The 19615-nt window shown below is 44.5% G+C and overlaps 1 protein-coding gene across 1 annotated transcript in view; it reads left to right on the top strand.

Moving 5' to 3' along the window:
* Window positions 1-19615, top strand: part of LOC119414144 (histone-lysine N-methyltransferase EHMT1) — a gene marked incomplete at its 3' end in the record, with an annotated part of 122290 nt that overhangs the window by 47245 nt on the left and 55430 nt on the right. The window contains 4 exon segments of the mRNA XM_037681268.1: window positions 8342-8477; window positions 8820-8899; window positions 13231-13438; window positions 14473-14618. Coding sequence (XP_037537196.1) covers window positions 8342-8477; window positions 8820-8899; window positions 13231-13438; window positions 14473-14618 — 570 coding nt within the window.

The raw sequence follows: 19615 nt of genomic DNA, 5'->3' as shown, positions 1-19615 counted from the left end.
ACACACACACACACACACACACACACACACACACACACACACACACATCCTCCGCAAGGAGTCGTTTTTTATATCTTTTCCCCCATGAGCCCTGCGGCTGGTTGTTCCAGGGCGGCGCCTTTTGGCGGTCTCTGGGGAAACGTTGAGCCGCTTGTTGCTGCAATGAGAAGGACTGTTCTTTGGCGGGAGGGGCTTGCGGCGGAGCGGGGCGGGAGGATGCTGCTACAGCTGTGGAACGCCTCTGCTGCTGCCTCTGGCCACGGCGATCTCTCCAGCGGGCGGGCGGGGGGGGGGGGCTTCATCAGCTGGCGCACTCTCTCCGACACCTCCTCCTCCGACTTCTTCGATTTTTCAAGCATGGCCTTGAAATTGGCCCCGAACAGCGCGTCCATCATGATGGGCCCTCCAGCAGGTCTTTCTGCAGTTTCTCTGGCAAGGAGGGGGAGTGTCAGAGCCAAGTGGACCTCTGGATCATTGTCATACAGGCGGCGATGCGAGACAGGCAGACAGCAGAAGAGGAGTACAGGTTGAAGATTACATCTGTAGTGAATTAGGCCTCCAACAACAATCTGTCTCTGAAGACCTTCATGGGACAGGAACTGTTATTTCATTGATTTGAATCCAGAAATACAAATTATCTCATAAAGAGACTATTTATGTATCCTAAATTAATCAATTGAAAGAACACTCTTCTTTTTACATTATCATTACTATTTTAGAATATCTTGATAATCAAAGTGTGTTTAGTTCATACCATTTCTAAATGTTGAAGTGAATCACTCATTTTAAATCAACTGTGAAACAGTATTAATGATTTTTAAACCTCATTAGAAGTCAGAAATCAAGTTAAATGTCTATTTACAAAGTAATTGTGCATTTTGATCTTCTGTCTGAATGAGGAGTAGTGATGTCGATCGAAAGTCAGAGACAGACAGAGACGAGTTATTAGAACGAAGTGTCTTGTTTTTAAACCTAGCAGACGGTAAATAAGAAGCAACTAGCACCTGCAAAGTTTCTCACTTCTTCAAAACATTTCCCTGTCTGTACTAAACGTTCCTAAACATTCCTGCTGTCTCTTGACTTTTAATAACCCTCTGACATCACTGAAACACCCCCCTGCTGGTTGTTTCAACCAATCAGGAAGTATAAAGTGACCGGAAGTGAGGACTCTTTAAAAAGTCAACGCTTCCTGGAACTATTCAGTCTTCAGTCTCCTTCAGTCTTTCATGGAGTCTTCCACTTCTGAGTGGAATCTCTGACTGAAGTTTTCCTGAGAGTTCCTAAGGAACTTTCAGATTTAATCAATAGCTCATGGATTTGACCATGAGACGAGGGTCCGTCCATCCCAGCTGGAGTCACAGCGCCTCGCTGTGAACTCACCCGGGCGTAACGCCTTACAACCAAGGGAAAATTCCGCTCAGTAAACCCCTCCACTCTGGTGATGGGAGTGAAGGTGGAGACGGGCGCTCTCAGTTTACCAGGTCCGGCTGCAGCCTCGTTCCAGTAGGACGTCACTGCTGGGAAACGAGGCCAGATGGGGTCAGGGCGGCGAGCCTGGGTGGAGCCAAACCTTCCCGCTAGATCATCTGATCTGGGCGGGGGGAGTAGAGGGACGGAAAGTCCCTTCGTGTCAGCCGCCTCCTGGATTATGCCGGGCAGCTCCGCGAGGAGGGCACCAACGGCTGGGAGCGGTGTGGTCGCTGATGCGGAAAGGCCCGGGGATGGTGGTGGGGTGTGAGCATCCGCTCTGCCCCCCGTTCCAACACTACGTTCTCTAGGAGGGAATGAGCAGCGGGGCTGCTGCTGATGTCGCCTGTCCTGGAGGAACCATCAGATTCGCTCCGAGACTCTATGTCAAAAAAAGCGATGGCGTCATCCAGTGAACAGTCCCCCGCCACGGAGAGCCACTCCTTGACGTTAGCCTTGAACAAGGCTGCTCGCCTCTGCCTCTTCTCAGGAGGGAGGAGGTCACAGAGATGGCAGGATGAGGTGAGGTCAGTGTGGCGGGGACCCAGACATCCTTCACAGATGTTGTGCCGGTCGAAGCTCAGCATGTAGCTGGTCTTGCAGGATGGGCACAGGCGGATGGTGTTGGTGCTGGACATCGCTTTCTTGTGGAAATCAGTGCTGATTGCTTTCTAAAGAAAAATGGGAGCCGATTACCCGCTCTCAACGTAATTTATACGGACCAGGTGAGGCCCACACAACAGGTGGACCTGGACTAAAGTTTTCAGTGCTACGCTTCGCGTGACAGGATAAAACCCACCAGCGACAGCCTTAAAGGGCAAAGCCTATACGAAATAGAACTTCCAGCAGAACTAGTGTCAGGACAAGCAGCCACCTGCCTTGACCGACTGGTTTGAGAGGAACAGGAAGGAGAGACAGACAAACACAGAATGATAGATCCAGATATACTAGGTCCAGGTGTACCTGAAAGACAAAACACATGTTAAGGATTGAAAAAATAATTACAAATACAAAACAGGTTGAGCAGAGTAAGTAAAGACAATAGCAGAGTGAAAAGTGTGGTAAGTTTGTCCTCCAGCAGTCTAAGCAGCATAACTAAGGGACAGCTCAGGAAACCCAAGCTGACCCTAACTATAGGATTTAGCAAAAAGGAAAGTCTTAAACCTAGTTTTAAAACTGCATATGTCAGCCTCATGGTCAGAGATTGGAAGTTGGTTCCACAAGAGAGGAGTCTGATAATTCAAGGATCTGCCTCCCATTCTGTTTTTGTAAATTCTAGGAACCACAAGTAAACCTGCAGCCTGTGAGCAAAGTGCTCTGTTAGGAAAATATGGAACAATATGATCTGTAATATAAGACGGAGCCAGGCTGTTGAGAGCTTTGTAGGTTAGAAGTAGGATTGTGAATTCTATTCTGGATTTGACAGGGAGCCAATGGAGAGAAACTAAAACTGGAGAAATATGATCTCGCCTACTAACTCCGGTTAAGACTCTAGCAACAGCATTTTGGATCAACTGAAGACGTTTTAAAGAAGTATTTGGACATCCAGATAATAAACCATTGCAATAGTCCAGTTTAGACGTGACAAATGCATGGACCAGTTTTTCTGCATCATTTTTAGATAAGATGTTTCTAATTTTAGTGATATTACGCAGGTGGAAGAAGGCAGTTCTAGTAACGTTTTTAATGTGGGGGTAAAAGACATGTCCTGATCAAAAATAACACCCAGATTTTTAACATTAGAGCTGGAGGCCAGATTGATGCCATCTAAGGAGGGAGAAAGACTGAAAATGTCATTCCTAAGGTGCTCAGGTCCAAAAACCAAAACTTCAGTCTTGTCTGTGTTCAAAAGGAGAAAATTAAGGGTCACCCAGGTTTTTATGTCTTTAAGATATGCTTGTAGTCAAAGTAGCTGATTGGATTCATTGGGTTTAATGGACAAATATAATTGTGTGTCATCAGCATAACAATGAAAATTTATCCCATGCTGTTTAATAATTTAACCCAATGGAAGCATATATAAAGTAAAGAGTATTGGCCCAAGCACTGAGCCCTGAGGAACTCCATGACTAACTTTGGTGTATGAAGAAGATTTATTATTTACATTTACAAACTGGAATCTATCAGATAGATATGATTTAAACCATTTTAGAGCTGTTCCTGTAATCCCAATATCATATTCAAGCCTCTGTAGTAAAATATTGTGATCGACTGTATCAAATGCAGCACTGAGATCTAACAGGACCAGTATAGACACAAGCCCATTGTCTGAGGCCTTGAGAATATCATTAGTGACTTTTACTAGTGCACTTTCTGTACTATGATGAGCTCTAAACCCTGACTGAAACTCTTCAAACAGATGATTATTTCTTTGTAGACGTTCACGCAACTGACCTGCAACAATTTTCTCTAGAATTTTTTAGATGAAAGTTAGATTAGATATAGGTCTATAGTTGGCCAGAATTTCTGAATCAAGGTCAGACTTCTTAAGTAAAGGTTTAATTACAGCAACCTTAAAGCGCTATGCTACATAACCATTCATTAAAGACAAATGAAGTAGATCCAAAATGTGGACATTAATTAAGGGAAATACCTCTTAAAACAGTCTGGTTGGCATGGGATCTAGCAGATATGTGGATGGTTTGGATGAGGTTATTATTTTTTGACAATTTAGAGAGCTCAACAGGACAAAACCTGTCCAAACATAAATCAGGCTCTAGTGAAAATTTTAAAGTTGTCTCATTTGACAGGGGACTAGAGATAGTAGAAGGAAGGATGGTTTGAATTTTCTCTCTAATTGAAATAATTTTATTTATAAAGAATCTCATGAAGTCATCACTACTTATAGTTGTAGGTATACATGGTTGAAAAGAAATGGGACTTTTAATTAGTCTAGCAATAGTACTTAACAGAAACCTCGGGTTATTTTTATTCTCATCTATTAAAGATGAGTAATATAAAGTTCTAGCTTTACGGAGAGCTTTTTTACAGTGCCTTGCGAAAGTATTCGGCCCCCTTGAACTTTTCAACTTTTGCCACATTTCAGGCTTCAAACATAAAGATATAAAATTTTAATTTTTTGTGAAGAATCAACAAATAGTGGGACACAATCGTGAAGTGGAATGAAATTTATTGGATGTGTCAAACGTTTTTAACAAATAAAAAACTGAAAAGTGGGGCGTGCAATATTATTCGGCCCCCTTGCGTTAATTTTTTGTAGCGCCGCCTTTTGCTGCAATTACAGCTGCAAGTCGCTTGGGGTATGTCTCTATCAGTTTTGCACATGGATAGACTGAAATTTTTGCCCATTCTTCCTCGCAAAACAGCTCGAGCTCAGTGAGGTTGGATGGAGAGCGTTTGTGAACAGCAGTCTTCAACTCTTTCCACAGATTCTCGATTGGATTCAGGTCTGGACTTTGACTTGGACATTCCAACACCTGGATACGTTTATTTGTGAACGATTCCATTGTATATTTGGCTTTATGTTTTGGATCAATCTTGTTGGAAGATAAATCTCTGTCCCAGTCTCAGGTCTCTTGCAGAGTCAAACAGGTTTTCTTCCAGAATGGTCCTGTATTTGGCCCCATCCATCTTCCCATCAATTCTGACCATCTTCCCTGTCCCTGCTGACAAAAAGCAGGCCCAAACCATGATGTTGCCACCACCATGTTTGACAGTGGGGATGGTGTGTTCAGGGTGATGAGCTGTGTTCCTTTTAGTCCAAACATATCGTTTTGCATTGTGGCCAAACAGTTCGATTTTGGTTTCATTTGACCAGAGCACCTTCTTCCACGTTTGTTGTGTCTCCCAGGTGGCTTGTGGCAAACTTTAAACGACACTTTTTATGGATATCTTTGAGAAATGGCTTTCTTCTTGCCACTCTTCCATAAAGGCCAGATTTGTGCAGTGTACGACTGATTGTTGTCATGTTATGGACAGACTCTTCCACCTCAGCTATAGATCTCTGCAGGTCATCCAGAGTGATCATGGGCCTCTTGGCTGCATCCCTGATCAGTCCTCTCCTTGTTCGAGATGAAAGTTTAGAGGGACGGCCGGGTCTTGGTAGATTTGCAGTGGTCTGATACTCCTTCCATTTCAATATGATTGCTTGCACAGTGCTCCTTGGGATGTTTAATGCTTGGGAAATCTTTTTGTATCCAAATCTGGCTTTAAACTTCTCCACAACAGTATCTTGGACCTGCCTGGTGTGTTCCTTGGTCTTCATGATGTTCTCTGCACTTTGAACAGAACCCTGAGACTATCACAGAGCAGGTGCATTTATACAGAGACTTGATTACACACAGGTGGATTCTATTTATCATCATCAGTCATTTGGGACAACATAGGATCATTCATAGATTCTCACTGAACTTCTGGAGTGAGTTTGCTGCACTGAAAGTAAAGGGGCCGAATAATATTGCATGCTCCACTTTTCAGTTTTTATTTGTTAAAAAAGTTTCACACATCCAATAAATTGTTCCAGACGAACTGTCAGATGACACACCCCTTGCTGCTCTGCCGCGCTTCATTTCACAACTCTCAAAAATGGCGTTTCAACCAGAAACATCAGGGCTTGGCTGCCAGCGTGTCGGAGGATGATTGCTCCAAACTGTAAGGATGGTACCATTTGCTGTTCCTGTTTGTGTCTGTGTGTCCCTTGTGTGTTCTCTTTAGTTTAATTGATGCCACCCTTGTCACAGCTGTTTGTAATCACGTCTCGTTTTGTCCTTGTATAAAAGCTGTCTGTTCTGTCTTGTTCCTCGTCGGGTCGTATTCGTTGGGTATCTGAGTTCTCCTGTGTTCTCCTGCGTTCTCCTGCGTCTCCCCTGAGCTCTCCTGAGTCCTCCCTGAGTTTCCCTCTGAGCCTTCTATTTGTAAGTAAGTTTTGCTGCCACGTCAGCTGTTATTTTGTTCTTTATTCTCTATTAAAAGACTTATTTTTGTAATCTGCCGAGTTGAGTCCTGTCTGCACTACTGGGTTCGTTCCTGTCCACAAAATCCTGACACAAACAATTAATGGGTGGATTAAATTTTTTTATGTGCATAATTTTTATTGGTGAGTGATCAGGCTGTCACAGTATCACTAATTAAAGTGGCATTACAGTGATTTTTTTTACAGTGATTATCCTGGTTAGACATTCATGAGTCTAATAGCCTCAGGGTAGAAGCTGTTCTTCAGTGTAGTTGTTCTACACTTAATGTTCCGCAACCTTCTGGCTGAGGGCAGCGGGGCGAAAAGTGTGTGTGCACTTTTTTTTTAAAGAGGTGAAACAGAGTGTCCAGGCAGGATGGAGTGGATGGAGAAAAGTTTCAGGAGTGATTTGTGACAAAAGGGTGTCAGAGACATGGACAAAATGACAGGAGAAAGAACTGGAAGTGGCAGAAATGAAGATGTTGAGGTTCTTCTTAAAAGTGACAAGGATGGATAAGATTAGGAATGAGATCATCACTGGTACAGCACAGGTTGAACAACTGGGAGATAAAGTTAGAGAGACCAGACTGAGATGGTTTGGACATGTCCAGAGGAGGGACAATAGTTTGGACATATCCAGAGGAGGGACAGTGGATTGGACATGTTAAGAGCGAGGGACAGTGGGTATATTGGTAGAAGGATGTTAGAAATGCAGCTGCGATGAAAAAGACAAAGAGGAGATATATGGATGCAGTTAAAGAGGACATGGAGGTAGTTGGAGTGAGGACAGAGGATGCAGAGGACAAAGATGGAGGAGGATGACTCACTGTGGAGACCCTGAAGGGGGAAAAGCTGAAAGAAGAAGATTTCAAGTAACCTTCCATTAAAGCAATATTTAACTTAGATGTGACTGTTCCGGGAGTTGCTGGCGACTCAGAATTGCAAGATAATAGGCACATTTTCCGATGCAGGCTTCCTGAAGCGTTTGTGAACATCAGGTCACATTTTGAGCCGAGCTACGTTTGAACTGAGTGTGGTTGTCGTGGTTTAAAGTCTGAGTTGCTACAATCTCTGCTCCCTGTCCAGAAGTGGCAGAGCTGCGTGGGGCTGGGGGATTTGGTAGGCGGGGCGCTTCGTTCTGGGCGCCCTCTCTGAATAATGGTAGGGGAAACACTGGTATGTAAATGCAACAGTCATTTTGATACATTCCGACGTGTCTTAACTTATTTTGTAACTTTTTTGTGCGTACACACTGTTCTTAAATGAGGCCCCTGGAGCAAACTTTTGAAAAGACAATAGGATTTATTCTGTTTTCTCACAGCTGGTGAGAAAACAGAACCCTCGCAAATATCCCAAAACATTTTAGAGGCTTTCCTTTGCTGTTTACCAACCAGTAGTCTCAAGCCAGTGAAATATTACAGCAAACCATAAAACATTTATTTTATTTTCCTTTAGAAAATACCTAAACATCATGTCTTTGTGAATAATACTGGGACACTGCATCAAAACCACAAACCCAGTTCAACAAGGGTTTTCCTTCCATGGAGTTGTATTTATTATTAAGTTGTAAAGTTTCATATTTATTAGTTTTGGGCAAACAAATGGAAATACATTAAATTGTGTCTTGTAGATCAAGGTCAAGGTTTCTTTATTGGCATTCGCATTTCATGTGGTGGAACAAAATTGTGTACACAGGATCCCAGTTACATCCAACAAAAATATAAAATGTAAAAGAAAAACAGTAATAACATCTAAGATATGACCTAAGAAAAACGCTAAACTAAGAATACACTAAGCACTAGTAGTACAAAAACAATATGCCGAACAACAGCAGCACAAACATGAATCTGTGCGATGGACTATAATGTTCTTACACATTCATCTGAGCACAAAGGAAGGTTTATTTTTGCTTTGTATTGTTTTTTTATGTGTATGAACTCTGTCTTCATATTTGTCTCAAAGTATGTTGGCAACAAAGCCCCACAGTCAGATGAGATGGGCACATTAACCTCTGGACCATCATCCAACTCTGAGCCTGCACACAACCAGGACGATGACAAAAGGAATAGAGTGTACTCCTTTGTCAAAGCTCAGACAGGTTGGTTTGTTTCTCTCTGCAAACTTGAATCAGTTCAAGTGAAACTTTGAATGTAGCAGCAAGTCTATTGTAATTAGGCTTTATTGTTTCAGATGAATCATGTTTTCAGGGATGTTTTTTTGGTAGGTGGAAGCAGATATTTCAAGTCAGTCAGACAGTCTTTTTTCTAGAACTTTTTTCAGTCACCGTTCACCACAATAGCATGAGCTGCAGAAAATAAATGTTTTCCATGCTTATTTTTTCCTCTCCAATCTGGGCCTGGGTTGAGCTCATGACACTGTTTGATGGACTTTTCTTAGTTCCAGAGTAATAACCTGCTGACATATGACTTTGTTCTTCCAGCTGTAAAGAAGAAGAAAAGGAAAATGGGAATGTACAACCTCGTCCCTAAGAGGAAGACTAAAACAGTGAAACAGGAGAAGGCAGGTCCATTTCATTCTGACTTTCTGCTTGTTTCACTGCCTAACCCCTCACTGACTGTGACCACTACCGCCACACCTCTCTGGTCCTCAGACAGATTGTGATTCTCAGACAGAACCGTCACGATGCTTCAGGCTAACTTAATGGATGAATCGTCAGGCCATTTGAAAATCATCACACATGAAATAGGCATGTCGTGATAAACAATAAATTAATTAATCGCATGATAAATGAAAATTATCAACCTGGTTTTCATTTATCGGCTTTATCATTTCTTTGTCTCTCTTTCTACTGAAGACACTGGATGACAAAAGGCTCGACTCCAGTGCTCTTCACTGACCCCTCCCTTTCTCTTTTTTCTTTAAAATCTGTTTTAACCGTCCAAAATTCCGTTTTTGGATTGTTAAAAGCAGCTAAGCTGAAAAGCTAAGCTACGAGCTAAGCTAACAGGCCGACCTCCGGGAAAAAACCCCCATCTTGTGGAAGCGCCAAAATTCACGGTTGAAACTCGTGCCTTCGTCTAAAAAGTTGTTTTTCTCTGCAAAAGGAAGCTGATAACTTGTTTAATGTTTTTTATTAAAAGCTTTGTGTGAAAAAGTCTACAATAAAGAGCTCAAACTACACTGAGCGTCTGCCATTTTGAGAACCGAAAACAAGGAAGGAGAGACAGCCCATGTCATGTCAAGGGGCCTCCCTCCCATTTTTCTTAAAGAGACGCGCTGCTCGCTCCCTCACTATCCATCCTTCGAGTCAAACAGTCTTATACTGCCATCCAGTGGTGAGATTAGGTACTACACTCAAAATAAATTAACCACCATTTCTTCTTAAATTTGACAATAATTACTAATTATTGTCAAATTTCAAACAATAATATAATTTATCGCAATCATTTCTGAGACAATTAATTGCCTAGCAAAATTTGTTATCGTGACAGGCCTAACAAAGACCCCGATGATGAGAGAAATAAATGGACCTATTGTTCCCTTGCCCGGACGTGGGTCACCGGGGCCCCACTCTGGAGCCAGGCCTGGAGGTGGGGCACGCGGGCGAGCGCCTGGTGGCTGGACTTTTACCCATGAAGCTTGGCCGGGCACAGCCCGAAGAGGAGATGTGGGTCCCCTTTCCCATGGGCTCACCACCTGTGGGAGGGGCCAAAGGGGTTGGGTGCAATGTGGGATGGGTGGTGGCCGAGGGCGGGGACCCTGGCGGTCTGATCCTCGGCTACAGAAGCTGGCTATTGGGACGTGGAATGTCACCTCACTGGTGGGGAAGGAGCCTGAGCTGGTGTGTGAGGCTGAGAGGTTCCGGCTAGAAATAGTCGGACTCACCTCTACGCATGGCTCTGGCTCTGGAACCAGTTTCCTTGAGAGGGGCTGGACAATCTTCCACTCTGGAGTTGCCCCTGGTGAGAGGCGCCGAGCAGGAGTGGGCATACTTATTGCCCCCCAACTTGGTGCCTGTGTGTTGGGGTTCACCCCGGTGAATGAGAGGGTGGCCTCCCTCCGCCTACGTGTGGGGGGATGGGTTCTGACTGTCGTTTGTGCTTATGCAACAAACGGCAGTTCAGATTATCCACCCTTACTGGAGTCCTTGGAGGGGGTACTGGAAAGTGCACCTCCTGGGGACTCCCTTGTTCTGCTGGGGGACTTCAGTGCTCATGTGGGCAATGACAGTGAGACCTGGAGGGGTGTGGTTGGGAGGAACAGCCCCCCTGATCTGAACCAGAGTGGTGTTCTGTTGTTGGACTTCTGTGCTCGTTATGGATTGTCAATAACGAACACCTTGTTCAAGCATAAGGGTGTCCATATGTGCTCTTGGCACTAGGACACCCTAGGCTGCAGTTCGATGATCGACTTTGTCATCATCTCATCTGATCTGCGGCCACATGTCTTGGACACTCATGTGAAGAGAGGGGCGGGGCTGTCCACTGATCACTACCTGATGGTGAGTTGGCTCCGATGGTGGGGGAGGATGCCGGACAGACCTGGCAGACCCAAATGTATTATGAGGGTTTGCTGGGAACGTCTGGCAGAGTGTCCTGTGAGACGGAGTTTTAACTCCCACCTCCGGGAGAACTTCGAACATGTTCCGAGGGAGGTGGGGGACATTGAGTCTGAGTGGACCATGTTTCGTGCCTCTGTTGTCGAGGCAGCTTACCGGAGCGGCAACCCTTGAACCTGATGGTAGACACCATCGGTGAGGGATGCTGTCAGGCTGAAGAAGGAGTCCTATCGGGCCTTTTTGGCCTGTGGGACCCCGGAAGCAGCTGATGGGTACCGGCAGTCCAAGTGACATGCAGCTCGGGTGGTCGCTGAGGCAAAAACTCGGGCATGGGAGGAGTTCGGAGAGGCCATGGAGAACGACTTCCGCATGGCTTCGAGGCGATTCTGGTCCACCATCCGGCGTCTCGGGGGGGGGGGGAAGCGGTACGCCACCAACACTGTTTATAGTGGGAGCGGTGTGCTGCTGACCTCAACTCGGGATGTTGTGGGTCGGTGGACGGAATACTTTGAAGACCTCCTCAATCCCACCGGCACGTCTTCCACATGAGATTCTCCCAGAGTTCCTTAAGGCTCTGGATGTTGTAGGGTTGTGTTGGCTTACGCGACTCTGCAATATTGCGTGGACATCGGGGGAAGTTCCCCTGGATTGGCAGACTGGGGTGGTGGTCCCCCTATTCAAAAAGTGGGACCGTAGAGTGTGTTCCAACTACAGGGGAATCACGCTCTTAAGCCTCCCTAGTAAGGTCTATTCTGGGGGTTCTGGAGAGGAGGGTTCGTCAGATAGTCGAACCTCGGATTCAGGAAGAGCAGTGCGGTTTTCGTCCTGGCCGTGGAACACTGGACCAGCTCTACACTCTCAGCAGGGTCCTGGAGGGTGCGTGGGAGTTTGCCCAACTGGTCTACATGTGCTTTATGGACTTGGAGAAGGCATTCGACCGCGTCCCTCGGGGGACTCTGTGGGGGGTACTCTGGGAGTATGGGGTACCGGGCCCTTTGATTCGGGCTGTTAGGTCTCTATATGACCGGTGTCAGAGCCTGGTCCGCATCGCCGGCAGTAAGTCGGGCTTGTTCCCGGTGAGAGTTGGACTCCGCCAAGGTTGCCCTTTGTCACCGATTCTGTTCATAACTTTTATGGACAGAATTTCTAGGTGCAGCCAAGGTGTTGAGGGGATCCGTTTTGGTGGCCTTAGGATTGCGTCTCTGCTTTTTGCAGATGATGTGGTCTTATTGGCTTCATCAGATCGTGATCTACAGCTTTTGCTGGAGCGGTTCGCAGCCGAATGCGACGCGGCCGGGATGAAGATCACTTCCTCCAAATCCGAGGCCATGGTCTTGAGCCGGAAAAGGGTAGAGTACCCTCTCCGGGTCAGGGAGGAGGTCCTACCCCAAGTGGAGGAGTTCAAGTATCTTGGGGTCTTGTTCACAAATGAGGGAAAAATGGAGCGTGAGATCGATAGGCGGATAGGTGCAGCGTCTGCAGTGAAGCAAGCGCTGTACAGGTCTGTCATGGTAAAGAGAGAGCCGAGTCAAAAGGCGAAGCTCTCAATTTACCGATCGATCTACGTTCCTACCCTCATCTATGGTCACGAGCTTTGGGTTGTGACCGAAAGAATGAGATCTCGGATACAAGCGGCCAAAATGAGTTTTCTCCTCAGGGTGTCTGGGTAGAGACAGGTTGAGATGCTCAATCATCCGGGAGGGACTCAGAGTAGAGTCGCTGCTTCTCCACGTCGAGAGGAGCCAGTTGAGGTGGCTTGGGCATCTGTTTAGGATGCCTTCTGGACGCCTCCCTGGTGAGGTGTTCCGACACGTCCCACCTGAAGGAGGCCCAGAGGAAGACCCAGGACACGCTGGAGGGACTATGTTTCTCGGCTGGCCTGGGAACGCCTCGGGATTACCCCGGAAGAGCTGGCCCAAGTGGCTGGGGAGAGGGAAGTCTGGGCCTCCCTACTTAGGCTGCTACCCCCACGACCCGACCCCGGATAAGCAGAAGAAAATGGATGGATGGATGGACAGGCCTAACATGAAATAAAAGTGAAAACAGAAGCACAGTGTGGATCTGCTCTTAGACACTGAGTCTTGATGTGCACAGATATGGACCATTCATTTTGACACATATAATTAGATTTTCAACAATCCCCCCCCCCCCCCCCCACACACACACACACACACACAGAACACACGAGACCTCCTTCATGGATGTGATGTTGGTGAGGTTTTGGTAAATGAGGCAGTGCTGACTTGAAGACTTCCCTCGCTGCAGGATCGTGAACGTTGTGTTGTTACACCGAGGACTGCACATGTAAAATGTCACTCTTGCTTTCACACAGAAAGAGGAGGCCAAAGCTGGTATGGGGACAAGCCAGGCTGCAAAGGGCCCATCCACCGTTCAGCCAAACACAGAGAAAGCTGTAGAACAGGCAGGCAGCAAGGAGGAGCTGCTGGTGGAGGGGGTCGAGTCTGTCGATTATACGGAGGTGGCTTTGGACTGCCTTGACCTGAAGGCTCAGGAAGAGCTGCTCTCACCCCCTCGTTCAGGTGATAAATACAACTTACACTGTAGTTTGGCTTTGTAAGACTGTTCACAAATCAGCATGGTGGCTTTCTTCTCTGCAGCTCCCATTTGTATTTCCTGCTGCTGAAACACAGGAGCAATGTCCTGAAGCTGCTCAATAATCCATGTAGATCAATCTAACCAGGTGGAGTAATGTCCTCTGGACGGATTCTTTGTTGAAATGTTTCGTCTTTTACCAAAACACTTCAGCAATGCTTTTACCTTTCTTTGACAGACTGTTAGCATAATGATTCATTAAACACTGCATACATTTAATGACGATGATGCTCTGAACATATTAACGTTTAATACAAAGTTAGATTTTAGATCTAAAGATCCTGGGGAGGTGAGGGAGAAGTGCTCTGACTGCAGCAGGGAGTCTCTGTCATCCTGACCGTCTGTGACTACTCATTAGCTTTTCAACAATTACCCCCCCCACACACACACACACACACTCACACACAGAACACACGATGCCTCCTTGGATTCTGTCCATTGTGATGTTGGTTGTTGATCTAACCACTCAGGCTGAGTGGTTAGAGCAGTCGTCCTCCAATGCGAGAGTTGGGGGTTCAAATCCACCAGCAGTCACATGTGGAAGTGTCCCTGGGCAAGACCCTGAACCCCTCATAGCCTCTGATGTGTGTTCCATCAGTGTTTGAATGTGATCTAAAACACTGATTAATCTCTAGAATACATTTTAATTCAGGAATTTTTCAGTGGATGGTCCGCTACCCCTGAATAACATTTAGACCCAGATTAATTCAAGATGGCCTCAACAGCCAACTGACCTTAGATAACACCACAATGCATGTCAGTCAGTTTTCTAGATAGTGAGTAAAACTCTGAGTTGGTAGTAGCAGAGAGTGGTTCCCAGCACTGATCGCAGTGTGGCGTCTCATGTTGTTGTGTAAGATTCTGTCACATAAGTCTGAAGACCGTGGGCGGTTGTTCCTTCAAGGAACACAAGAGTTTTCATCATGAATGCTAACGTAGGAGCCTTCTGTTTAATGTGCAGGTATGGCAGGAGATGCTGAGGGGGAGGAAGCAGACATGGCCGAGGAGTTACCTCTATGCTGCTGTCGTATGGAGACTCCTAACAGTGGAGGGAGCCCGTCCACACTGGGTCTAGTCTGCATGGCCACGGACAGCTCAGATGGAATGGTAAAAATACATTACCAGCAGTTTTAAGGTTCTTTATTGTCATTCGCATCACATGTGGTACATGAGGTGGAACGAAACTGTATACTCAATGTCCCAGTTACACCCAATATAATAATAAAAAAAAAATGTATAAAAAGAAACAGTATATAAGGATCTAAGATATACACTTAACACTAATAATGTAAAATAAAACGGTGCAATAAACAGCAGCCTGAACATGAATCTGTAGTAAGCAGCTGGGTGTGAATACAGCATCTTAAAGGCAAGAAATCAGCAGCATGAATATAGTTACATATCAGCAGTTAAAGTGGCATTACATTGATTTTTCTGGTTAGGGATCAACTCAAAGAGAGACTGCAGGTGAGTGCATCATTTATTGTACACTTCCTGTCTTGAGCGCGCAGCAGCTCAGCTGTGAGCCCCTCTCACAGGCGGTCAGGATCACAGAGACCCCCCACTGCAGTCAGAGCACTTCTCCCTCACCTTCCCAGGATCTTTAGATATAAAATCTAACTTTGTATTAAACGTTAATATGTTCAGAGCATTGTCGTCATCATACGGACATGTGCAGCGTGCACCTGTCTCCAAACTCCTGGTCCTCGAGAAACAATGCTGCCACAGGAGCGCTCAGCCTGTTTGAGTGTCTCTTTGTGAGACTGGCTGTTTCTGTTGCTTTTGAGTTTATAATTAAACAAGATTACAGCATACATAATGCAGACCCCCCCCCCCCCCCCCCAATTGAACTGGTGACATTAGTTGTAATCGCCTGCTTGCCAGATTAAACAATAGATTTATTACCAGGGGGATATTGATGATGACGTACAGCATCATTGTAGTTAGTTTAAAAAAAAGTTAACTACAAAGAGGATTGCTAACATAGTTAATTCTTTCCAGTATGCTGTAAAGAATGCTGTTGGATGCTGTCTATCATGGTGCGCTAAGATTCATAACTGGCTGTAACTATCGTACCCACCACTGCACCCTGTATTCACTGGTTAACTGGTCATCATTAACTTCATACAGACTCTCTCACTGGTACATTTTCATCTTTAAATCACTTCTTGGTCTGCTGCCTTCATACATCTCCTACATGTCTCTGAGTGAGTGCAGCTACAGTGTGCGCTCTCAGGACATTAGTACATGCAGTGTCCCCTCAGTGCTGCCTGAACTAGGCAAAAGGGCCTCCTCCTACTCTGCTCCTGTTTCCTGGAATATCTTGTAAAAGGACCTGAAGCTCTCGACTTTGACCTCTCAAAAAAGTGACTTTAAACATCTGTTAAGTTCATGGTAAAAACCAATGCAGACCTGTTCCTGTTTTTAGTTTTCTACATCACCTTACAACGTAGCTGGGTTTTTTTTAGCTACTTTTCCTTATGATTGTCCTTTTGGTTGACATTTTATTTTAACTTGTTAAGAAATTTTTTAAATTTGTACGCATCTTTTATGATTGTCTATTGTTGTCGATGTTGTCCACTATTGTCATCACTCTTTGTTGAAAAAATTCAGGTCTCACTTGTAAATGAGTCCCTGAGGCTCATTGGGATTAACCTGTTTAAATAAAGGTTGAAAAAAATAAATAAAAATAAATGACACGAGGGTGATGTCCAGCACACATTGAATGCATCGTTCTGCTTCAGCACGGCTGAGTTTTGCTCCGCCTCTTTTGGTTCTGCTCAAAGCTCACATCAAAGCGGGGCGTGGCGCTTCACCTGTGACTGGTGAACCGTTAGAGGAAGGACTGGTCTGTATGGCCATTTCACTGAACGGTCTTCTGAACGAGCCTATTAGCCATGCAGGAGAATAAAAACATGTCAGTTATTCAGGGAATATCAAAAACGGTCAACCATTTTATTTTGAAAAGCATATATCAGTCCTCTTCCTTTAAAAATGCATTGGGCTTGAGGATCTAAATGGTTCTTGTTAAAGTCTTCAATGCTTCATTAGAGAACATTATACTATGTACTTTTACTACGGTCATGTACAGAGGATACTTGTCTTTACATGAAAACCTTTGGGAAGTGTGGGAAGTATGCAGGAATAAGCTCTTAGATGTATGGCATTGGAGGTTGGGGTTTAACGCTCAAGTAATCACAAGACTTAGAACAAATTTTCCGTCACTATTTTTTTTTTTTTTTTGCTTTATTCCCTACTTCAGCCTCCTACGTGTTCAGGCCTGGGGATGGAAAAATAAAAACAAGAAAACATTTAGTGGCTTCACTTTTATGTCTTACCTTTAACTTGATTTTTACTTATACCTTTAACTTTTATGTTGCCTTTACTTTGCTATAACTTTACTTTTAGTTAATGTTCTAAATCACTACATCATGATGGGGGAGGGTGCAGGAAGTGGTAATATAAAAAGATGATTAGATGACTGCACTTTTTAATTTGGAACTTTCTGTGAAACTTGGTTCAGTGCTGAAATGCACATCTGAAATTTTTGTCTATTTAAGCAAATATGTTTCTAATACTATGAACAAACCATTACATACTTGTAGGATTTTATAAAACAGTCATATACTGGTTATAAACAAGTTGCTGGCAAAGGTTCGTAGGATTTTAAATTCACTTCAGTTTATTTAACCTAATTCTTGGAATACAGAACACACCTGTCTCTCAGCCGCACATATTAAATATAAGATAAATCATATCCTGATGCATGCTCAATAATCCAGGTAGAAAAATCTAAAAAAGTTAAATCTGGTCCTCTGGACATTCAAAAAAACAAAACAAAGCAAAACAACAAAAAAATGTAGAAACGTTTCGTCTCTCATCCGAGAGACTTCCTGAGTCTGAGGTGCTGTATTCAGCTCAGTCTCTTAAATAGCACCTTCTCAGAGTGGATCAACCAGTTTTGCTGCTGACATCCAAAACCAGCTGATCACATGCTCAAGAAGGACCATCAGCCTAACAATGGGTCATTAGCACACTGATGGCTGTTTACTATTCACAGAGGGCTGAGTGATTCTAGCAATCACAGCATTGTAAGAGGGGGACAGTTGAACACGTAGGCCTCCACCCCTGTTTAATGATGGACAATTTCTTTTCACAAAGATGGCCTCCTTTACTCCTCTCTCAAACCATCATTCCTCTCTATCCAGGATGTGCACATCTTCATCCCTGAAAGAGTGACCGCTGGCCTGGAGATGAGTGTAGACCGAAGAGTCCGCAAACCCACCCACACAGACCAGTATTTGCAGTTTGACTCCCATCACCCTTTGGAGCACAAGTTATGAGTCACCAGGACTCTGTATCACAGATCAGACAGCGTCCCCACTAGCTCAAGAGCCAGGCAGAAGGAGAAATCCCACACAAGACAGGCTCTAGAGCAATGTGGATATCCTAACTGGGCCTTCCTGAAAGCAGAGAAGAAACCCAAACAGGACCCCAGTCAGCCAACAGGTGAAAAGGAGGAACCCAGACCCAGACCAGTGGTCATTCCATATGTTGAGGGAGTATCAGAGAAACTGAGACGTTTATTTTCTAAACATAACGTCCCAGTGGCTTTTAAACCCCAAAATACATTACGGCAATGACTGGTTCATCCCAAAGATCCAGTCCCCCGGCACAGAGTAATGTTGTGTATGCTGTTCAGTGTCAGGAGGGCTGTGATCAGTCTTACATCGGGGAAACAAAACAGCCACTGGCCAAAAGGATGGCCCAGCACAGAAGATCAACATCATCAGGCCAGGACTCTGCGGTCTACACTCATCTCCAGGCCAGTGGTCACTCTTTCAGGGATGAAGATGTGCACATCCTGGATAGAGAGGAACGATGGTTTGAGAGAGGAGTAAAGGAGGCCATCTTTGTGAAAAGAAATTGTCCATCGTTAAACAGGGGTGGAGGCCTACGTGTTCAATTGTCCCCCTCTTACAATGCTGTGATTGCTAGTATCACTCAGCCCTCTGTGAATAGTAAACAGCCACGAATGTGCTAATGATCCATTGTTAGGCTGATGGTCCTTCTTGAGCATGTGATCAGCTGGTTTTGGTTGTCAGCAGCAAAACTGGTTGATCCACTCTGAGAAGGTGCTATTGAAGAGACTGAGCTGAATACAGCACCTCAGGCTGAGGAAGTCTCTCGGATGAGAGACGAAACGTTTCTACATTTTTTTGTTTTGCTTTGTTTTGTTTTTTGGAATGTCCAGAGGACCAGATTTAACTTTTTTAGAAGATAAATCATAATTTTGTACATAAATAAGACGCTCCAGTTATTTGTCCGCGGGCATCCACCGTTCATCGTCAGGATCTGCACCCAGTCTGCTCCGCCATTGTGCAGCTTTCTTGTTGTAGTAAAGAATCTAGGGCTGCAACTAACGATTATTTCAATAATCGATTCATCGGGTGATAATTTTTTGTCGATTAATCGATGAATCGGCAAAATAAAAAAACAACGTTTTAATTTCCACCCCTTTATTCCAAAATTGAACATTTGACTGACATAGCAATTCACACAAAAAACAGGTAGCTATTTTACTATTCTGTTAGTAAAAGATTGAATAATAAAAAAATAAAAGTTAGTCAAATAGCTTAAAAAATAAATGTACACAAAAATATATACAAATGTATCTTTATACCTGCACAATATGTAGCTACTTTGTTAAATATGTCCTTGAGGGAAGAGTGTAACCTGGATTAAAAGTGTGGATTATTGTAACCTGGATTAAAAGTGTGGATTATTGTAACCTGGATTAAAAGTGTGGATCATTGTAGTGAAGCTTTCGTCTTCAACCATCGACAGAGGCCTCATGTCAGTGACGATCATGTTCAGGATGTTTCAGTGAAGACAGCTGCTGCTGTGGTTTCCATGATGTCTGTCCATCATGAAGGATGTTGTTGTTTGTTGTTTTCTGGAATGAGAGAGTAAATATGTATTATAGCATAATTTACAGCAACTCAAGAAATGCCTTGTTTCACTTACAGTGTTAGGTTCAGGCGAAAGTAGCTAAAAGAGCAATTACACACACACACACACACACACACACACACACACACACA

The sequence above is a fragment of the Nematolebias whitei genome, chromosome 8 (assembly GCF_014905685.2).
Source record: "Nematolebias whitei isolate Nwh7 chromosome 8, NemWhi1, whole genome shotgun sequence".
NCBI lineage: Eukaryota > Metazoa > Chordata > Actinopteri > Cyprinodontiformes > Rivulidae > Nematolebias > Nematolebias whitei.
Note: the sequence above shows the minus strand (reverse complement) of the source record. Positions and strands in the feature narration are given on the sequence as shown.